Source organism: Centruroides sculpturatus, unplaced genomic scaffold (assembly GCF_000671375.1).
Source record: "Centruroides sculpturatus isolate CEXI.00-Female unplaced genomic scaffold, Cexi_2.0 scaffold1056, whole genome shotgun sequence".
Taxonomy (NCBI): Eukaryota; Metazoa; Arthropoda; class Arachnida; order Scorpiones; family Buthidae; genus Centruroides; species Centruroides sculpturatus.
The window spans coordinates 103,961-126,028 of record NW_019385297.1 but is presented as its reverse complement, the minus strand read 5'-3'; the positions used below and the strand labels follow the sequence as shown (position 1 = coordinate 126,028).

Here is a 22,068-nt window from a genome sequence, read left to right as displayed (position 1 = left end):
ACAATAATTTAGGTCTTTGATCTACGAGGTTATCTGAGCTCGTTTCTGATAGGGTGTCCCGGGAAACAGATCACTTCTTTTTTCGAAATCCCGATACAAGCAAAGGACCTGGAAATGAGAAACCATACAGTAGTTTCTGATGATATTCAAGTGTATGAGTTTGAATGTACAATATGTTAACTATAAGTTGGGATGTTTATTATACTTGTATATAAACAATCGATTCTTGAATTGAATATAGAGGTCGATGGAAGAAGCATACTTAAACATTAGGATGACATGATTTGAGAGCATTTAGTCTAGATTGGGCCGCATGCTTCCCAGACATCACTCCGATGAAAAACATCAAGGAAATATTCGTGAGGAAAGTATAGAAAGATAATCATTCTTTTACATCTATTAAACACCTAAAAACGCGATTCTGCAAACGTAGGAAGTAGTGTGGGTGGAGACCTTTATGTAACTGTAAAGGATCAGTTTATGATTGAAATAAGCAAACAGTTTGATATTACTTACGGTACATAACTTGTTTACCATTTTAATTCTGTTATTGACAATTAGTTATCGGCTATTTAGTATGCCTAGTCGGCTTGTAATGAACATTTTACAAAGCTGTTTACATTTATATTAGAGCATTGTATTGTAAATTAACAAGATTATGTAGCAAAGAAGAGTGATAATTATTTAATTTAATATTCCATTCTTTTATTTAAATAAAAAATTTGTCTTCTGTGAACAATTTCTATATAACGAAGTGTAATCTTGTTGTCGAAGTATGCTTCTTTCTATGGAATTCCTACTATATATTCAATTAAAGAATCGATTGTTTATATACAAGTATAATGAGCACTTCAACTTGTATAGTTAATGTATAGTTTACTACATTAAAAATTCATATACTTGTAGCATATTAGTATATAATAAGAAGTACACATAGATAACCATTCTTTTACATCAATTGAACATCTTAAACATGCGATTCTTCAGGGTTAGAAAAAAGTGGGTGTGAAAATCTTACAAAATCTTGTTCACAGCATGTCAAACAGAATATTTCATTTAATAAATAAAAACGTATGCCTAACTAATTAATATTACCAGTTTTATAATTGTTTTTATGTTGAAAATAGACTTAGAGTGTTTATATTTATGTCAACTACTATAGTGTCTGCTCAGTATGTACTACTGTGTAGAATAATTCCAGAACAGAACAACGTTAATTTCCTTTCGAAGTAGTCGAACATCCCGCAGGAAAACTTAATTAAGGATACTTTAAGGAGAGTTACTTAAAGTATCCTTAAGGAATTTTTCTATTAATTACGAGCTAAACAAAAATGAATTACTGATACTTACTCGTTCAGTGGTTAATGTGGTAATGATTATCTATAATTAACAATTAACATTTTATTTATCGAATAAACAGTGTTATTGGTGAAAGTTATCAGTAAAGTGTTATTGGTACAACGTTCAAAGTACAATTTAAGCACTGATTATTATTAAATGTAGTTCCATGTGGTTACCTCTCTTGGTAACCACATGGAAAAAAGAGTTATAACGGACAGTTGTGTTGCATAAAATACATATACAACAATCCCTAGGTTGTGTAAACTGTGTTTTATTATAACATCAATTTATACAATTTCTAAATACAAAGAGTGTATAAAAAATATCACAAAATTAATTCGTATTTTGTTCTTAAATTTACTTATTCTGTGGCGCTCTCCTGCTAATTTAAATGAGGTGAATTACAAAAAGAAACAAAGTATATGTGACAAGAATAAATCTCTTGTAAATGTGCAAGTCTTTCTTAAAAGTGTCCTTCGGCTCTCTTCTTCTATACGAGTCTTGTGCGGATTGTGTGCTGCAAGGGTATTTTATAACTTATCTTTCTAGAGAATTTTCCTTGTAAGCTCGTACATACCTCCAAATTTCTCGAAGAGATGTATTTGGATCAGTATCTAATATGTCTAACAAGGAATTCTAGTCACTAACACGGACTTATCGGGATAGAATCGAGAAGAATGTCCACACCAAACTTCTGTTCCTGGCCTGTTAGAAGAAACAATTTTCGTACGTGTTAATCCAGAGATTCGAATAAAGATATAAATGAATAAAATAAGTACGACACAAAGAAACCTCACCTAACATTAAAATGAATTTACATTAAACTTAAATATTAAAATTTACGGTAAAATTTAAATAAATTGTAATTGTTCTCATTATTAAAAGAGAAAAACCTCAATATTACATGATGAAATTGTTTGTAAATTTTAAAATATGGTTATCTGAAGAACGATTGGTTGAAATGTAAAAAGAAACCCCTCCTACTTCTCATTTATCATCCAATTGTCGTTTACGTAACAAGATATTCGTTCAACTCTTTTTCGTCGTTTATCGCGTATATCAAGCAGAAGACCATGAATGTTTCTGTGTTGTGTACGTGTGTTGTAATCTTTTAATTAACATGGCAGCGATTTGAACCGATATAAATTAGTAAATTGTTACTATTAACTTTTTAAACACTAAATTTTATATATNTGCTACTTTTAATTTAAACAATAAATAATTAATATATTTATTATATAAAGAAGTTTTTTATGTTTACTCATTCAATTAAATGTCTACAAATTTTACATAAATTTAAAAAGTTTTCTAGTGAATCAGTTATAAATCAATGATGATTACAATACTTTATCGTGTATTTTTTTTTAGAGAGAGAGAGAGAGAGAAATGCGCTGCTTAAGGCAATTTCCATTAAAAAATTATTAAATTACATAACGTTTTTCTATGTTACATCGAAAAAACTAGCCAGTTTTCCTCATTGCAGCTACCTACAGGAAGGAAAGTCATATTAACCTTAGGACAAAACAAAAAGTATCGACGTCCTTTACACGTATTTGGAAATAAAATAAAAATTAAAATGCATTCATTAGTGAAAATTAATGATAAAATGTATTATCCTTCCTTTTTTTTTGGTTATAAAAAAATATAATTTATAACCAAATATTGTAATGTTCTATAAAGTACTTCCAATTAGCGAGTAATTTTGTATTTATTCATTATAAGGAAGTGTACGACGTGTATTTACATAAATACATTAATAATTAAACATTAATTAATTCAAAATATTTATAATGAACCTATTCACGTTTTTTCAATACGAATAAACTACAATACTTTAATTTTCAGTCGTATCTAAGATTTTCTCTTGCGATCATTCAAGATCCTACGAATTCTTTATTGCAAGTATCAAGTATTCTGACTGTTTCGTGGGTGTTCCTTGTCCTACTTACTCCCAATTCATTAGTGGAAAGTGCATCTGTACCAAAGACGATCCTTGCTTGCCCATGGGTCTAGATGCTGATAAATATAATCTACTGAGAAGAAATTCTTCTCGCGTGTTGTATTTAGTTACTGATGACAAGTATCCTTACTGTGGTGAGTAGCAACGATTAATACGGACATTCTGTAGCATACTTTGTTAATTTTAAATGCGGGTTTACTTCGAAATAATGAAAATCTATGAATTAACTAATTTCGACTGAAGTGTAGACTTTTTTCTTTTTACCATAGTATACTATTTACTGCTTGAATATACTATAATTTTAGCATTTCAGTATCAAATTCTGTTGGTGTTGGAAGGATTTTCTGGAAAAATATTCAAATTTGGGCAATTTCGTCTTAGCTTCCGAGACGAGAAAGGAAGAGAAGAGTCTACAATAATACTAAACAGGTGTGTTTACAATACAGTCGACCCCCTATAACACTGTTGAATATTCCGTTTTATATGAATTCCATGTTGTACGAGTCACTTAGATTTTACAAATACGTGTGCCGGGCTGTGAATGGCTCACATAATTGTAAAATCTAAATGACTCGTACAACATTGAATTCATATAAAACGGAATAATCAACAGTGTTATAGGATATTACATTTTAAAATTCCATAATTTTATTATTCAATGATCTAATAGATGATTTATTAAATTAAAATAGCCATTTAATTTTATCCCTTAAATTTTTATAAATAGGTCATAAAACATTGTGTAACAAGAAAATAAAATAGTGATCAGTCAACTAGTTTAATAAGAAAATAAATTGTATTATAATATTATTTGAATTTTATCAATTAATTCAGTTATTTATGATTAAAAATTACAAATAAATCTTTTATTTTTTAAGTGTATTTATTAGGAAATCGGTCAGGTGTTTAGTTTAGTTTTCAGTTTGGAGCCTCTACCTCCTCACCCCCTCGACCTTTAACCACCAAAATTTAATAGCGTTGAAGCTCCTAATACACAAATCTTCCTGCAAAATTTCAGAAATTTAGATTTACATAGAAATTTTAGAAAACTGAAGTAATTGTTGTAGTAACACTTCTGGAAATGTATGGATATTTGTATGGGTGTGGGAGCACGATTTTCTTCACCATATTTGTAGCTTAATAACTCCTGTAGTTTTTATCTAAAATTTCTGAAATTTTGCAGGAAGATTTGTGTATTAGGAGCTTCAACGCTATTAAATTTTGGTGGTTAAAGGTCGAGGGGGTGAGGAGGTAGAGGCTCCAAACTGAAAACTAAACTAAACACCTGACCGATTTCCTAATAAATACACTTAAAAAATAAAAGATTTATTTGTAATTTTTAATCATAAATAACTGAATTAATTGATAAAATTCAAATAATATTATAATACAATTTATTTTCTTATTAAACTAGTTGACTGATCACTATTTTATTTTCTTGTTACACAATGTTTTATGACCTATTTATAAAAATTTAAGGGATAAAATTAAATGGCTATTTTAATTTAATAAATCATCTATTAGATCATTGAATAATAAAATTATGGAATTTTAAAATGTAATATCCTATAACACTGTTGATTATTCCGTTTTATATGAATTCAATGTTGTACGAGTCATTTAGATTTTACAATTATGTGAGCCATTCACAGCCCGGCACACGTATTTGTAAAATCTAAGTGACTCGTACAACATGGAATTCATATAAAACGGAATATTCAACAGTGTTATAGGGGGTCGACTGTATTGTAAACACACCTGTTTAGTATTATTGTAGACTCTTCTCTTCCTTTCTCGTCTCGGAAGCTAAGACGAAATTGCCCAAATTTGAATATTTTTCCAGAAAATCCTTCCAACACCAACAGAATTTGATACTGAAATGCTAAAATTATAGTATATTCAAGCAGTAAATAGTATACTATGGTAAAAAGAAAAAAGTCTACACTTCAGTCGAAATTAGTTAATTCATAGATTTTCATTATTTCGAAGTAAACCCGCATTTAAAATTAACAAAGTATGCTACAGAATGTCCGTATTAATCGTTGCTACTCACCACAGTAAGGATACTTGTCATCAGTAACTAAATACAACACGCGAGAAGAATTTCTTCTCAGTAGATTATATTTATCAGCATCTAGACCCATGGGCAAGCAAGGATCGTCTTTGGTACAGATGCACTTTCCACTAATGAATTGGGAGTAAGTAGGACAAGGAACACCCACGAAACAGTCAGAATACTTGATACTTGCAATAAAGAATTCGTAGGATCTTGAATGATCGCAAGAGAAAATCTTAGATACGACTGAAAATTAAAGTATTGTAGTTTATTCGTATTGAAAAAACGTGAATAGGTTCATTATAAATATTTTGAATTAATTAATGTTTAATTATTAATGTATTTATGTAAATACACGTCGTACACTTCCTTATAATGAATAAATACAAAATTACTCGCTAATTGGAAGTACTTTATAGAACATTACAATATTTGGTTATAAATTATATTTTTTTATAACCAAAAAAAAAGGAAGGATAATACATTTTATCATTAATTTTCACTAATGAATGCATTTTAATTTTTATTTTATTTCCAAATACGTGTAAAGGACGTCGATACTTTTTGTTTTGTCCTAAGGTTAATATGACTTTCCTTCCTGTAGGTAGCTGCAATGAGGAAAACTGGCTAGTTTTTTCGATGTAACATAGAAAAACGTTATGTAATTTAATAATTTTTTAATGGAAATTGCCTTAAGCAGCGCATTTCTCTCTCTCTCTCTCTCTAAAAAAAAATACACGATAAAGTATTGTAATCATCATTGATTTATAACTGATTCACTAGAAAACTTTTTAAATTTATGTAAAATTTGTAGACATTTAATTGAATGAGTAAACATAAAAAACTTCTTTATATAATAAATATATTAATTATTTATTGTTTAAATTAAAAGTAGCATTTGTGAAGTGTTATATATTTTTTGTAAAGTTTTTTACTTATACAGAACAATTACGTTGAATCCATTTATCATTGCTCCGAAGAAGGAAATTTATTGTGTTTTGTATCAATTATATTCTATTTCGAGGGGTGAGAAATGCTACAAATTGCAATTCATAGGTTGTAATTCAACGTTGCAGTCCATTAATTCTAACTATTATTCATGTAACTCTTTATAAATGCATACAATGGTTATATGGAATGTTTGATAAACAGCTGATCTAATTAACATTATTGTATTGGTAAACTTGTAGAAAAATCTACTAAATTATCAGTAAATTTCACCTACGATCGTATAGAGTTATTGCCGTTTTCTTTTCGGAAATTGTTTTGCATCCCGGATTACGGTTACCACTGTTTGGAAAGAAATCCACTCCACCAATTGCCTCGTCCGTTCCAAAACCTTAAAAAAAATAATTTTAGGATGATTAATTTGACTTCAACACAGTCTAATTACATACTAAGATGCATTCTTGAATGTTATAACCATGCGATAAAACACCAACAAGCATTACAAAATGGTACCATTTGCATCCCTTATACTGGTTGCTGGTACCCCTGCACTGGCTTTGCTTTGTGTAAATGAAGTAATTTAAGTTACATTCGATAAAAATTAGTACTTAAAAGAGACATCGTGTGAAAATCGGTGACCCAAATCGAACCCGTCATCCAGGAGGAAGATGGACATGAATGACACTTTTAAGGTGCAAAGAACGAGCAGAAAGGGTGATATTTAAAAAAAAAGTAGACCAGAAACTAAAAATAGGGAATATTGTAATTCTTAAAGGAAAATGTCGAGAAGATTTTAATAATATTCTAACATCTAAAAATAAATACGTTCGGGCGAAGAGTAGAAGTTAAAAATATAACGTTCTATTAATTAAATCTGAAATTCTACCTTAAAAATAGTGACTTAGAATTAAAATTATGTTTAAGTGATTTTATTTTAAATATTTTCTAATATTATTCATTATTATAACATGGCAAAAAAGTTTAATTTTGAAGGTAATGATGAGTTTTATTCAGTAAACAAAACTAGAAATGTAACTCCTGACAATTAAAAACTTTAAATTAAACTTTATTTCTGCATCCTGCTGATAAATCTTTAATATTTAATAATGTTAAATTTATTTAAATTAACGATAATGATTGTAAAAAAAAATATATATATCGACAAATTTCTTACCTTGAAGAATGGTCTTTCCAGCATTGGAATGTATCACATCGACAAATATGGCGTCCGAAGCATCCAATCGAACTTCTGGAGAAACTTCTTGAAAATATGGACCGGCAGGATCCAAACCTATAGAGATGTCGATGTTAAACGATGAATATAGGAAAAGAATACATAATATGTCATTTATTTTTGCCTGTTATTCTTCCTAGGTTTTTCAATGCTTTTCCTACGTAACCTCCAGCATGAGCTCCTAGACTATGTCCTATGATGTGAAAAGTTTCTAACTTGATGTTCTTCAGTTCCTACAAACAAGAAACTTGTTAGATTTTGAGAATTGTATTCAGGAATAAAAATTGTTCCCCTAAATTCGATAGTCTGTGGATGCGTTCATAATCATTAATTGATATGGAGATTGAAGTTTCCTTTAATCCTATTACCTGTAGTTTCTTCAGGAGGAAGATTATTTCGGCTCCAACTACTCTGATGTTAGCAGTCGCCTGTCCGTAAGGAAATATGGCTCCAAGAGGCCAATCCACGAAAATGACGTTGCATTTGCCAATGGAAAAGAAAGCGTGCTTCATTCTCTATGGAAACAGTTTCGTGTAAGCCATGAAAGACATAGAATTAGTTGTAGAAAGTAATCTAGTGTACTGTACCTTCATCCAAGTTCCGAGGAAAGAAGAATCTATAAATCCATGCACGATCATTTTAGTGGGCCATTCGGGATTAAAAGAAGATTTCAGGATGGTTTCGGGATGATCAGCAACGAGAATCTCTTTTTTCCAAGGATCAAAACTTGTGTAGAGAGTGAACTTAGTCTTGATGAAATTTCTGTTCTTGGGCAAGAAACTAAACGGCCGATTGATTGGATGGAAGAAGGGAGGTCCTGTATTGAAGCATCCTAAATTCTTCATGCAAGTTGTGGTGTGCCCTACGACCGCTAAAAAAATCATTTTAAGACAACTTATTATTTAATTTTTAAAAGTACGAGTCTAAATATAAAAAACTAATCTTATTTACAACCAAATTGTTTGTTTGTCATTTTCCGATATTTACGTCGCTCCATATACAACATTCCAGTGTTTGACATATAAATTAATCACGAAAGAAAGTAAATCAACCTTAATAATTCCTTCCGAGAGCCGACATACTCTATAACCTCTAGTATACAATTAATAATAAATGCTAATTATTAAAATATACAGGCCTAGTTTATTCTCATACTTTCACTGATCAAGTCTAGTTTTTATGTTCTTCGTCACTAATATCAGCTTAATGAGGGTCACATAATGCACGAGACAGAAAATAGGAGAATACAATTAAAAACCCCGGGATAGTTTAATTAAAAATTATTAAATAATTAGTTATGAGTAACTCGTGGATGAAGGGGTTTTATATACAGGCAAATCTTGTATAACACGATACTTACGTTCGATTTATATAAATTCTTACGTGCAAAGCCATATTGCAAGTGTACTGTGTTATACAGGTTATCTGCATATATAATAGCATAATAATTCTATTTTATTGAAGAACAGATTTTAAATTATAACAAATTTAATTATTAAATTTACGACTATCATATACAAGCCCATAATCACTACTTCACCATCAAGTAGTTTTACGTCTATTTATTTTCATTCAGCTAAAAATTAGTGTAGAAATTACGTAAGAAACTGATGTGACTTAACTTATCAATACGAATATTCCAAAATTTAGTTACCTTAATTTTTTTTATATACGTTCATAGAGCGAACTAAACATACATTTTGGATATAGGCCCAATGCTTTTTAAAATCTACTTACTCGAACATTTAATTCAAACAACAATTTATCTTACCCTTTGTGCATCTTATAAAGAGAACAGGTAAGTGAAGAAAAATACCTACAGGTTACGTGTATGCCGGGTTTTCCTTTAACAATGTAACGGAATAGACACGCGGACGGACGAAATGTCAACAGTAGGATCAGCAAACCCGTTCTGAAAGTCATATCTGGCGCTTGACTTATCACTTTCCCTTTTCGATTAGTAACTGCACTTTTTAACACTGGCGTTGACATAGTTTGTTAGCCCACTTTCTATTCGCTTCTGTTTCTGAACGGGCGTGAATTGGGAACACATACAGGCCTTATTATAACTAAATACATTCCTATTTTCATTTTAGTAATGCGGATCTTCATATGTTATTCTTATTAAAGGAGCTTGGATAATCAGAAATGGTAACACTAATAGTAGATATTTTTTATTTATTAACTTAAAATTATAATAATTATTAAAGTAATTTTATAGATTAATTCGTAAACAAAATTAATTTAAATTAGGAAGGCTTCTATACCTCCTTACAGAAAATTGAATTGAGAGAATTGTTAGAGATTAATTAAGTACAGTGGTTTTACCTATCAATATCTCCTTTAATTAATATAGGAAGAAATAATTGCGTGTGGCATTTAAGGAGGGTGAGGAAAAAAACCAGTAAATTCAGATTCTTAAGTGCCTTACTACAATGCAATTCAGATAAAGACAGTTCTTTCTGGCCTTACTCTGCCAATATGTTTCTTGAGTGTTTTCATGATATATCCTTCATCTAATGATGAGTGATATGCTGTACCAAAGTGAATCCGGGATGAAATCAAAGATTTCTCGTGTATGGTATGAGAAAATAATTGAATCCTTTCGAATCATGTAATTATGTTGAAAAATTAATATGTATTTTCATTAATTGTTAAAGCTGATTACACTACATATTCCAAAATTAATTTTTAAAAATATAGATGTTATTTAACAACTATACAGTGTATAATTAATATAGAAGAATATAATAGTGAATAAAACTTTACTTCAGTTCTATTGCAACAACTTCCCGAAAGGTATTAAATATAGAACATGAAATTTTTAGAGGGAATGTTTAAATGGATTTACTTAAATGTAATGAAGAAAATAACCGGAAACGATCGGAAAATAAGAAAAAGTACACAAATTCGTTCATTTATATGGTAATAACTCTCGTCATGGCCCTCACGATATCGAGACGTTCACTAAAAATGGCAGAAATTCCACCGAGAAAAAGAACTTTTATAGGCCAGACTGTACGGGTCACTGACGTGGGTATGCGTGCTTTGTCATACAAAGCACGCACACCACGAAACTCTTACACGATCCTGTTTTTTTACCAAGTTTGACGAAGGTCTACAGAGCTCGATTCTTAAGCGTTTGCGCTGAGAATTCGTCAAAAGACGTGGTAAATTTTGAATCCTCGGGTCGTTCTAGTCGAAATCAGGCATAAGCACGCGTAGTTCAATGATGTGTGGTGATAGGAGTGTGTGGAAACGCACGTGACTAATCCCAAGAAATCGAAGAATCGGTTAGAAAACGAATTATAAAAGCCCAAGTTTCCTTGAGACACTATTTGACTACAAATTACGTATTTCCAGTTACACCGTAGGTCAAGATCATTGTAAAATTTCTACAGTAATTTACGTAATGTTTGTTAAATCAAATTTTATACAGGTATTGGCGGTTCGTTTACCGTTTACATTTTATGGCCTTCAGTTAGATCATATTCTTGCGGTCTGTATATTAAATTAAAACGTTTAGTAGTCAATAAAATAAAAATCATTTTTGGCCGAAAAAATTAACAAATAGATCTGATAAATTTGAGTCTAATCTGATGAATAGTTTTATTAAAATTCGTTAAAATTCAACGTTTTAAACCTTTTTCCCCGTATCATTGTCACATTCTGACGAAGCTGCCATCAAAATGTCTACGGTAATGCTTTGTCCTCCTCCTCGAAAATTTTTCCCCCAGACACGAGCAGATTTTTAGAAATTCGTCAAGTATCATTAATATATTCCTTTGTCTATGGAAATATTCTGAAAATAAACTTTGAATTATTCGATTTAACAAGTCTAAGTGTTGACGACTGTTGAGAATTTCAATTACAGTAGACCCCTATAACACTGTAGATAATTCCATGTTATATGAATTCCATATTGTACGAGTCACTTGGAGTTTACAAATACGTGAGCCGTTCACAGCCTGGCACACGTATAGGGGGTCTACTGTATATTGCAGGGTCGTGCCGTGACATTTAATGATAGGGAAGCTGTGTTTTTGTAACAAGCCGACTTCCAGGGGCAATCAATTAATTGCTTGTCAGTGATGGTCTAGTGTCCATTCGTACGCGAGTGGTGGCGGACGAGACAAAGATGACAAGTATCTAACAAAAACCGTTTATTTTAACATAAAACAAACTTACACTATGTACAAAATCAGCGACAATCAGCTGTTCTGACGTCCTGGGCGTCGACGAGGTTTTTTATCGTCTATCGAAGATGGCCTCGGGGCAGTGGTGTTGACAAGTCCGAAAGACAGGTGGGGAGGGAGACTTCGCCTGTTGGTGTCGGCGACACGGTCTAAGTCTAAGCGGCAGGGTTACGAGTTGGCAAAATAGAAGAGAAATTGCTTTTTTTTGCGCGTTAATACATGGCGTTTTGGTTATTCAGAACATTAATTAACTAACCGAGTGCCAGTTGTCCTCGATTGTTGGGGATATCAATCTCCATTCTTTTTTTCGTTCATTTTGATTGGTCATTCTTCCTCAATCACGCTTCCCGAGTTGCTGGTCCCTCGTTTCTAAGCGTAAAGTTCTTTTTCTATCGAAAGCAAGGCTAGTGACGACAATCTTTCCTCGGACTGAGTGTTCCTTGCGAATGTATGAATTCACTTTATGGTTGAAAAACTGCGCTCAACAGACTCACTCGTAGATGGTATTGTAAAAATTAATGATATTAAATCATATAATTCTTTTTAGTACATCTTTGTTTAGTTCGTCATTAATCATAATATTTTTTATGTCTAAGAGCGACTTGCCAATATACTGGTAGTCCGGACACGAATATAAATATTGCAATTCGCTACGTAATTTAGATAAATCAAAAAATTCTCCATAAAATTTATGTAAAGAATNGATTTGAACCGATATAAATTAGTAAATTGTTACTATTAACTTTTTAAACACTAAATTTTATATATTTATTTAAAAAAAACAAATACTTGGGCTCACCTTCCTTGATAAACAGTGATGGGTGTGAAACGTAAATATTTGATTCTATAAAATTCTTTTTCCTGGTGTTCCAAAAATTGCACAATTTTCAGTTTGGTCTGGTGCCACGTTAAAAATACCTCTTTGATAGGACCCAAATGTTTCGAACTTTTCATTAGAAATGTATAAGGAACGTCTTGTTTATAGAACACGTCTCTGTAAATATGTAAATAAATTTTAATTAATGTTTGTCGTTATTTTCTTTTCTTCTGTCTCCACTATAGCCACAAAGAAGACAAAATGACTATTCCTAAGGATTTTTACAGGATATGTATAGTATTTTATTGTTACTGACCTAGATATAACTTATAATTCTAATAATAATTTGTATTAATATGCAAGTATTTGTACTTTTAGGATTTATTGTAATGGTCACCATAGACTCTGATTTTTCGTCTTATACAATTGAAAAAGGCGAGTAAGGCTGAAATGCATTTTGGAAAGGTTAATTAAATACGCTGGGAGTATAATAAGCCTATTTATCAGTCCTAACTATATTTTGTAATTAATTAATACAGGTAATATATTGCAGTATGTAGGCCTATATTTAATATATTTAAGAAATTGTTACTATATTTTGTAATAATAATTTAACTCTGCTCTTGTGAAGAACTGTTCACATTGCTACATTTATCAATTTTCTTTGTGGTATACGAAACACAATAATTTAAAAAGGGAGGAAGTGTTTAAAAACAGGTAAATTGTAAAATTTACACTTCACTGATTTTATGTATCTAAATGCATATCCTGTAAGTAATTTCTTTGTTTCCTCTGCATTTTTTATGTAATTTTTTTTCGAAAATTATCTAAAAAAGCCGAGAATTTTCTATACTTTCACACACAACATATAAAAGAATATTGTAGTAACAGTTTCAAAACACCAGTTGAAAGGAAAAATAGTTTCATTTTATATTCTTTATACAATGTTCAATGAGAAAAATAAGCAACCACTCACATTAACAATAAAAAACACCCAATTTAATAAGATAAATTAGGTGTTTTTTTATTATTAACTGCATTTGTTACGTTCAATTGTTATCTATTTGAAGTAAAAAAACAAACCTATGAAATAAAGGAACAAGTTTCCTCATTTTTTACCTTTTACTTCTAACCTTAATGGATATTATTTACTTCTTATAATTTAAAATCACGCACAAATATTATATATTAGTGCAATTACCCTATTTCATAGGTCATAAAACATTGTGTAACAAGAAAATAAAATAGTGATCAGTCAACTAGTTTAATAAGAAAATAAATTGTATTATAATATTATTTGAATTTTATCAATTAATTCAGTTATTTATGATTAAAAATTACAAATAAATCTTTTATTTTTTAAGTGTATTTATTAGGAAATCGGTCAGGTGTTTAGTTTAGTTTTCAGTTTGGAGCCTCTACCTCCTCACCCCCTCGACCTTTAACCACCAAAATTTAATAGCGTTGAAGCTCCTAATACACAAATCTTCCTGCAAAATTTCAGAAATTTTAGATAAAAACTACAGGAGTTATTAAGCTACAAATATGGTGAAGANCGTAATTTAGATAAATCAAAAAATTCTCCATAAAATTTACGTAAAGAATTAAAACTCTCTTCGAAAAATTGTTTTTCATAATATTTAAAATTATTAACATCTAAAAGTGATAAAAATTGTAAAGATTTTATGTCTGAAAATCTGTCAGTACAATTTTGTATCAATGTAGCCATTATTTCATAAAACAGACGTTTATATAACGCCCTTTTCAGACTCAATATCAGTATGTCTCATTCGTCTTTTTGGTTGAATTTCTAAAAAATTTTCATCTTTTTACAAAGCGTCCCAAATCAAATCAAAATCATTTCTTTTCTGTCGTAAAAAGTCAATAAACTGATTTATTTTAGTAATACAATATTCTGTATTTAAAAATTTTTTGTAATATATCAAAAAGGATATCTGATTGTGCAAATATTTGACGAAAAACTAGTAATAAAAAGTGGAAATCAAAATCTATTAAATAATGGTATAATCCTCTTGCAGAAATTGTAGTATCAGAAACCCATTGTTCTGGACTTTCAACCATATTCGACAACAAAAGTTTTAATTCTTGTTTATACTCCATAACGCAGTTTACAATCCCGCTATTGTAATTCCATCTAATAGGTGTGGCTGAAGGAAAACGTTTTTTGACTTCTAGGTCTAAGGCATGAGATCTTTTAGAAAATTTAGAAAAAAATGAAGAAAATCCTGTCATAGTTTGAAAAAAAATATTTTACATTCTTTTATATATCCAACAGATTGAGAGAAAACTAGGTTCAATCTGTAAGCGTAACAGTGTACGAAAATAGCATGTTTGGATATTTCTTTAATTTTGGCTCGGACACCATTATGTTGTCCGGCCATTACGGCAGTACCATCGTATGTTTGTGCCACTAACTTTTTAGTGCATTGAAATTCATCTAATTACCTCTTAACGTGAGTAAATAACGAATTTGCGTCTCTGTTCTCACTCACATCAGTAAAGCCCACAAATCTTTCTTCGGCGTTACCGTTTGCTTTCACGTAACGAAATACTGTCGACATCTGAGCTCTGTGGCTAATGTCCGTTGTTTCATCCACAATTATAGCAACAAATTTTGCGTTTTCAATTTCTTTTTTAATTTCTTGCAATAAAACGTTTCCTAACGAATTAACGAGATCATTTTGAATTTTGTTGGATAATCCAGTAAAAACCGTAGACTTCTCTAAATGTATTTTTAATAGATTATCTGACGCACTTAATAAATAAAAAAGTTCAATATAATTATCTCTGTTATTAGATTCAATAGCTTCCCTATGCCCTCTAAATGTCAATTCTTGCTTTGATAAAAAACATGTAATATCTATTAATTTAGATATAATATATCTATTAGCCGTAACTATCTTGTTATAATTTTCAATATTAATTTTATATTGTGTACTAATGTTAAATTCTATTCTATTTTGATTTCCAAATTGCTTCAATTTTACGAAAGAATCGATGCGAAATTTACGCTTTTCGTGTCTTTGGCGAGCTTTAGGCCAGGAACACACATGCATAAAATTGTGTGGCAGAAAACTAAATCAGAAATCAGCTTTCAGTTTAGTTTCTGTTTTACGCTTTTATGCCGGAACACACATACGTAAAAATTCTGGCCGAATAGGAAACGCTACTGCCACTAACAGTGCTACATTTTATTAATTTTGTTCTCTCATATATCTATCCCTTTGTACAGTACCTTCCATTTTTTCTCCGTTTCCTCTATTATAATATAGAAAATTTAAATTAATAGACTAGTACAGTAGAGCGTCGTTTATCCGAAGGTTGGTTATCCGAAACGTCGGTTATCCGAAGGAATTCCAGTCGACAAATTTAAATTTTCGCCAGTGCTGTGGCGCTTCAATCTTTGGCCATGTCTTGGGCTACTCAAATATTTTACATTTTTGATACTAAATTAACTTCTGAAGTATAATTTTTTATTGTTTTATATTTTTCAATATATTTATTTTGTTTGTACAAAATAAAAAAATAATTTTTAACGATACAATAGTCTTCGTTAGGCTTAACATCGACGAAAATTCAACGCAAAGCGACACGCAACGGAGAAAAATGTTAAGATGGGATAAATTAATATATTTNCAATCTTTGGCCATGTCTTGGGCTACTCAAATATTTTACATTTTTGATAGTAAATTAACTTCTGAAGTATAATTTTTTATTGTTTTATATTTTTCAATATATTTATTTTGTTTGTACAAAATAAAAAAATAATTTTTAACGATACAATAGTCTTCGTTAGGCTTAACATCGACGAAAATTCAACGCGAAGCGACACGCAACGGAGAAAATTTTCAACACGGGATAAATTAATATATTTTTTCGTACATAATCGGTTATCCGAAAAATAACTTATCCGAACAACCCCAGTCCCCAATTGATTCGGATAAACGACGCTCTACTGTATTCCGAATTCAAATAAAGAATATGTGATCTAATATATACTAGGCTTATATATCGATTCTACTAGACCTACCTGTTATTTGAAATTTAGCACCTATAGCCATCCATAAACGTTGTTTAAAGACAGTGTCTTTATACATAACACTGATGTGGTCGAACGGATTCAATAAACTCTATTTCATTTATTTTCCGTTTTTTTCGAGATCGTCACAACTGTAGGGTTAACCCTCACTGCCGCCATTGTTAGAATAAAAACCACGTGTCTACTTTGACGTCACAAAAAGACTTCTCTTTATTGGAGGAATTTTTGGCGTAAAAATTTTACGTGCATAAAAAGTAGAGACACGCTCTACTCTTTTTTCAATTATGTTTCAGCCAAAATTTCAGAAAAATTTTTACGTTTTCTGTTTTATGCTAGATTTTACGCCGAATTTTACGCATGTGTGTTCCGTTCCTGGCCTTACTCGAATTATTTAAATCGTCAAAGCCATTCTTATTCCACACACTAATTTCATTTGAAAATAATAGGCAAGGCCAACAAAACAATTTTTACATTTTTATGCATCCACAAAGCAGTTTTACGTCCTGATAAATTTTATCGTGAAAATGTCGAACAAATTTTCTTTGTCGACGTATTTATATTTAATTTAGGCATTGGTCTTTCTCTTTTAATAATGTCTTCTTTTTCATTATAAGGTCTCGAGCCAAAACTTTTTTGAAATAAATTTTCAATAGCGCAATTACATTGTAAATCGCTAGCTATAAGGGCTAAAATTAAAAATAAAATTATAAAAACTTACCTGTTAAAATTAAATGTGTGATGGATATACAATTATATATACCTGGTACAAAATATTCGATTGTATGAATATAGTTTTGTGAAGAAACGTACATAAAAATAGCATAAAATATTCTTTACTTTTTAAATGTTAAAACAATCCACTTAGTTAAAAGTGCTCCCTACCAGTGGCTCGTGGATGGTATCGGAGACGATCTTGGTAGGTGTGCGGTGCGTGCATGCGTGCCAAATTTCGAGGGTACCGATACCGGTTAATAGATTGTCCGTCGTTTGTTTTTTAACTAATTCGTTTTAGGACCAGGTGTTGTCCACGGAAATTTCCAAAATTTACAACTTTTCGGTCACTCTCGTCGAACTGGAAAAATTTCTGTCTTTATTACATCTAATACAGTATTTCGAAGAAATCAGTTCCCACTGTACTCGGCTAGAGATTGGGTCGGTTAAGCTTTTGTTTAAGTAATATTCCGGCTCTTTCGTTAGGGTTTTGTTTACGTCCCCAATTCCCTAATCGTTTAATTATTTAACTACTTCTTAAGTAGAAATAAGTCGAAACTAGTTACTTTGTACTCGAATATTTGTAGTCTCGGGAAAAAAAGTGGAAAGTCAAATTTTTATGACAACGGATACATAAATCGTAAATTTAAGGAAAAGAAATTCTGGAGCTTTTTCTGTACCTGGTGCATCTCTCTCATTCATTAAATTTAGTTGTAAATGACGCTGTCGAAGTAACAGTTAGTTTTTTAACATTATACAAGAATTGTACACGTTTTTACCCCTTAAAGGATGGGATATACGAAATCGTAATATCACCGGTTTAACATTGAAATCCGTGAGTAATATAAAATCGGAGAGCGGAATAAATACATCAAATTTTAATGGATTTTTTAAACTCCCGTCAACTATACAGAATTATCGTAAAAACATACCAGTAAATTCTTATCGGTCGGGTTAAGTTATAAATCTACTCGTCATTCACGTAATTGGCCAAATATCAAGCGGGGGGGCGGCTAACAGCCCAGAACCGGTCCCGGATAGAATTGGAAGCGTTATATGTGTAGCATCAACCCGAGGTCGTAGGCTTCCACCGGCTAAACCGGGTGAGGTTGGTGCTCTGTAAAGCGCGTGCGCGAATCTGGTTTTTTGGATTCTGACGATAGAGATTCCACTCCGCCACCAATATTCGAATATACAATAGCAATCTTATCTTTTTTTTTTTCACGTTCAGTATAGAAATTTGTAATAAGATACATAATGCGGTTATAATAAAATATTGTGCGATTATTTTCGTATAATTAAAATTAATATGTACAGTATTTATTTTTTAGAAAATATAAGGGAAGCGGCGCTTCCACCGCTTCTAATGATGCCACGCCACTGGTATATTGTAAAATATGTTCGTAAATGTTCTGAAAATGAACAAATAGTTGTATATTTCTTTTAGCTCCTCTCTTTTTCTTCGTCAGAAGTTGGCACTCTAATCGCAACCGAATTATTTTCATTCCCGCTAGATTGTTTTTTTTTTTTAATAATTTTTTTCTAATTCTTCCCCTCCAGCAGTAACCAGATATGTTTCATACAAACCCATTGTGTGTTCGATTAGCCTACACGAAAGCTGCAGGGTAGATTTGACATATCTAGAACGGCCTGAGGCTCTACTCTTTTATGTGAATTTTCGTGGTGACAGGGACTATATAGTTACTGGTTTCATGCTAAACAACTTCCGCATTTATTTAGCCAATAGAAAAGCATAATACAAATGAGGGAGATAATGCTACAAAGTTTAAAACAGAAAACAATTTTTATTTTATTCCATATACCTGGACACATACATAATTTTGCGTTTCGGACATATTTGTNCGCATTTATTTAGCCAATAGAAAAGCATAATACAAATGAGGGAGATAATGCTACAAAGTTTAAAACAGAAAACAATTTTTATTTTATTCCATATACCTGGACACATACATAATTTTGCGTTTCGGACATATTTGTCCCTCCTCAGCAGGTATTTCTGTATATTCTATAAACAATAAAACAAATATTTAAAATTTCCCGACAAATTATTTAATAAAATTCTTACAATTTTCCGGTTTTCCTTTATTTTTAGTTCAACTGGATATTCAAATTTTACCAACAAAAACAGAATTACTATGATTTTAAATCTGTATTAAACCAAATTATATTAACATTATCTCAATTTTTTACATTTGTTTACTATTATTACAACTTACATTTGTTCTCCTTCCATTTGACTCACACCTCGTTTCTATTTCTTTCGATTGTTCTTTTTATCTTTTAGACACACCTTTTTTTTCTATGAATCTTAGCCATGATCGGTGCATTTCTATACCAGTATTGCCATTTATTCTATTATTTTGTCTGATTATAAAAATATGTTCATAAAGTTGTCTTTTGTAAATATTCTTTTCTTTTTTCTTTATTTTTACGGAATTCAATATTATTTCACAACCTGTATTATTACAATGCTCCGCGACTACAGAATTTGCATAATTTCTCTTGATTGCTCGGATATGTTCATTTATTCTTGTTTTTAGTTTACTTTTCGTTTCTCCTATAGCCTATATATTTTTTTCTGGTTTACAACTACAGTTAAATGAATATACAACTCCTTTTTCTTCTAATATGTCGTAATTTCCTTCATTTCTATAACACAAATAGTTTTTTTGTTGTATTTACTTTTTCCGGTATTAGATTTATTCTACTGTTTAATATTTTCTTAATTCTTTCAAATATCTTAGGGATATACCTTATTTTAACAAAACTTTTCTCTTTATCTATTAATCTTGATTGTTTATCTTTTCCCAATTTTTTTTTATCCATTTATTCCAGTGTTTTTCAACCTTTTTCATTAAGTGGCACACCTAATTGAAAAATAACAAATCGTGACACCCTTGACCAGCGGCGGATCTAGAATCTGAATAAAGGGGGGAAACTAATGGGCCAGATGAATTTTTTGCGAATATTAAACGCAACGCAAAAGTGTTTCTACGTGTTCAAAATCAAAATTTAAGTCCATTGAATTTTGTCGAAATACCTACATGTAAAATAATAGTCTCGCTATTGTTTTTTAAATATAGTTTTATTATCAAATATATCATCATTTTATATTAACATTTTATCGATAAACAATTTTTGTTACGTTTTTTTTATACTATTTTGATGCATATATAGAATAAATATTTCATTATTTTTTTCTTATCTTTTTCATATCAATTTAAAAAATTTAAATTAAAAAAAATGATAAAAAATTGTTTATTTGTCATCATTGCTTTTGAATACTATGAAAATACTGTAATATGCACCTACTTTGTGATTNNTATAGTAAGGAAAACACTGAAAAATGCATTTTGTAGTTGTAAATGTATAAATAACCATAATAGAATAATAATTGATTTAAAAAATGTAGTTTTATTTGAACTTTAACTTTGAGGATAGATGACGGTGGAGGTGTAAACTGGTGGCGGAGGAGAGGGAGAAGGGAAACGATACTAAAACTTAACTTACATAACATAATGTAACAATAACTTAAAAATAACTTAGAAAAGATTTTAAAAATGAGTGTTGTTTTATATATATATTTTTTTTTAATTTTTATTCACTGCTTTCTGCTTTCTTTCCTTTAATTCCACCAACACTTTCACTGGATAGAGGTCGCTTGGTAAAATATCTAATCAAAGAGGTTTGGCTTTGCCTACTTTTTAAAATTTTTCTAAAATGACTTAGGCAAGTGTCATTACTCCGAGCAGCAATACGGTCAATATGAATCTTTTTGGGATGTTTCTTTTCAATAAAATCAGTCACTTTCTGTTAATACCTCAAGATTTCCTTTATCGAGCGAGATCCTTCCACGACAAAGCAAATGCGCCAACTGAGATCAACTAACAGAAGTGAATAAAAAATGGCACTGCGAATTAATGTAACGTCGTATGGTGAGTTTTTGTTCGTGTCATGGAGCAAAAATATGTTCGAATTTCATGTCGTATCCTGAAAATTTCGTATGCTGGGGAGTTCGTATCCTGAGGTACCACTGTATAAAATAAATATTTCATTACTTTTTTCATATCCTTTTCATATCAGTTTAAAAAATTTCAATTAAGAAAATGATAAAAATTGTTTATTTGTCATCATTGTTTTTGAATACTATGAAAATACTGTAATATGCACCTACTTTGTGATTGAAACCACACACTTTTCAAAGTACAGTGCAACGCTTTTTAAAGTATACGCAAGACACAAGTGTCCACATCATTTTTCTCTGGTAGTTGGCCTGTACTGGGACTGGGAACGTGAAGGCCAAGCAATGTGGTTTGGGCAAACTCATGACAAGTTGTGTGTACACGTAGCGTAGAACATTACATTAACATGCGATTAGTGAAAGTTTCTTTGCTTACTAGATAACTCGTAGCAAAATAGAACTGACAATGAGTTATCTTGAACTACACTTAAGTAAATTTCCAAGAAAATGCCTAAAGGCTCTAAACTTTGCGACACCCCGGTTAAAAAACACTTATTTATTCAGTAGACTTTTTGGATAATCATTTAACATGAACATTTTTATTATTTCTTCTTCTTCTTTTTCTTGAGTTTTAATTTCACTAGTTCGTTGTCTTATTTTATTTACATACATTTTAAATATATTATATTTCATACTTATGGGTGTAACAGATTTATAATTAATTGTTTTTGGTATTTGTATAGATTTCACATATTTTTTATAA

The 22,068-nt window shown here is 30.6% G+C and overlaps 1 protein-coding gene and 1 pseudogene across 1 annotated transcript; both read right to left on the bottom strand.

Moving 5' to 3' along the window:
* Positions 1-5,346: 5,346 nt before the first annotated feature.
* Positions 5,347-8,512, bottom strand: LOC111637295 (pancreatic lipase-related protein 2-like). The gene is made up of 7 exons (XM_023382768.1): positions 8,491-8,512; positions 8,122-8,410; positions 7,908-8,052; positions 7,664-7,772; positions 7,480-7,596; positions 6,583-6,696; positions 5,347-5,603 (listed from the first exon to the last, which is right to left on the bottom strand). Exons 1-7 carry the CDS (start codon positions 8,510-8,512, stop codon positions 5,347-5,349), a joined length of 1,053 nt encoding a protein of 350 aa, XP_023238536.1.
* A 1,119-nt stretch (positions 8,513-9,631) lies between these two features.
* LOC111637294 lies at positions 9,632-15,428 on the bottom strand (annotated as a pseudogene).
* Positions 15,429-22,068: the final 6,640 nt, after the last annotated feature.

Coding starts and splice junctions, on each gene's coding strand:
- LOC111637295 (XM_023382768.1), bottom strand. CDS start 8,512: ATGACAAACAAACAATTTGGTT. Junction 8,053..8,121: donor GGAACTTGGATGAAGGTACA/GTACACTAGATT, acceptor GTTTCCATAGAG/AATGAAGCACGCTTTCTTTT. Junction 5,604..6,582: donor GGCAATAACTCTATACGATC/GTAGGTGAAATT, acceptor TTTAATTTTCAG/TCGTATCTAAGATTTTCTCT.